Source organism: Glossina fuscipes, unplaced genomic scaffold (assembly GCF_014805625.2).
Source record: "Glossina fuscipes isolate IAEA_lab_2018 unplaced genomic scaffold, Yale_Gfus_2 0, whole genome shotgun sequence".
In the NCBI taxonomy this organism is placed as follows: Eukaryota; Metazoa; Arthropoda; class Insecta; order Diptera; family Glossinidae; genus Glossina; species Glossina fuscipes.
Window position 1 is genome coordinate 28,904,345 of NW_023998414.1, and position 1,229 is coordinate 28,905,573.

The 1,229-nt window shown below is 32.2% G+C and overlaps 1 protein-coding gene across 1 annotated transcript in view; it reads right to left on the reverse strand.

Moving 5' to 3' along the window:
- Positions 1-715: 715 nt before the first annotated feature.
- LOC119644814 (probable tubulin polyglutamylase TTLL1) overlaps positions 716-1,229 on the reverse strand; it is a 2,935-nt gene continuing 2,421 nt past the window's right edge. Inside the window, exons 2-3 of the mRNA XM_038044566.1 lie at positions 934-1,229; positions 716-857 (exon numbers count right to left, since the gene is read on the reverse strand). The exon at positions 934-1,229 is cut by the window's right edge and continues 232 nt beyond it. Of these exons, the coding sequence (XP_037900494.1) occupies positions 716-857; positions 934-1,229 (438 nt within the window). The remainder of the gene's footprint in view (positions 858-933) is intronic.

A 1,229-nucleotide genomic window follows, 5' to 3' on the forward strand; every position in this document is an offset into this window, starting at 1 on the left:
ACTTCGGCTTGGACGATATGTGATTTCAAAAAAAAAAAAAAAAAATGTTTTTATTTGCGATATAACTCAGTTGTTCATAACTTCAAAGATCGTGTAATTTTCAAAAAGGCCTTTCTAAGCTTGTCACAAAGTTCATGCCATATAACTCTATTGAACTTTTTACTTTCGCTTTGACTTGCTCCAATAAGCCCCTGAACTCTCAATGATTTAATTTTCCAAGATTTTTCGTGTTCGTATCGGTGATATTGGAGTTTTTTTTTCTGGAAAACTATCTGTAAAATGCTTTTCCAAGATTGAGTTCAGAGCTCAGTCATTTACATGAAATCATTTTGAAATAAAAATGGATTTAACCAATAACTAATAAATGAAAGACAACTCACACTAATGTCTTTTATCGTTTAGTTTTTATTACAAATTAACAAAAATCATTTAGTTGATAACAGTTTTTTTCTACCACAATGGCAAGCGATTTTCGGCATATAGCCATTTAACGATTCAAAGATAAAACTTGGTTTTTATTCAATATAAATAAAAACTGTAAATAATCATTTAATAATTAATTAAATGTAGATTATATTTTAATTTATTTTTTATTATTCGTTTATATTACTTAAAAATGTTCCCTAAACGATTAGAAAGGAAGAGCATTTTTATATAAAACATATGAGGTTATCAAATAGAAACATAATTCTCGTGTATAAAGAAATTTTGTTTGTTACTTCCATCTGTTAGCTAAAGATTTGCAAATCCTGATATGACTCGCATGCTGGTTCTCTTCTTGGGCAGCTATTTCCTCATCCAATAGTAACTCAAAGTTACCCAAAGCATCTTGACTTGGTATTTTATTCCAACGCACACTAGATAAAGCGAAAAGAAGAAGAATTCCAATTAAGATAAGGGCTTCTTCGTTTTGTGATGAAAAGGGAAACTTACTCCGGCACTCCGTCGGGAGGTAAGACTACAGATAATATATTATCGATTAATTTATATTTTAAAATGCGATCAGTTACTGTGGTTGAGGTAAGCGAAGGCGACGCATTCACTTCGACCAGCCAGGGTTTCAAATTATTATCAATAATGATATCATAACCGTAACATTCGAAGCAATGCCTATCGTTAGCCATAACAGGAGCTACGGCTTTCAATGAGTGCACTATCAGCCAAGATATCGAGCCGAATAAACGATCGGTCACCTCTTTGCCATGCGTCCCTTCTAAATAGAGAGCCAA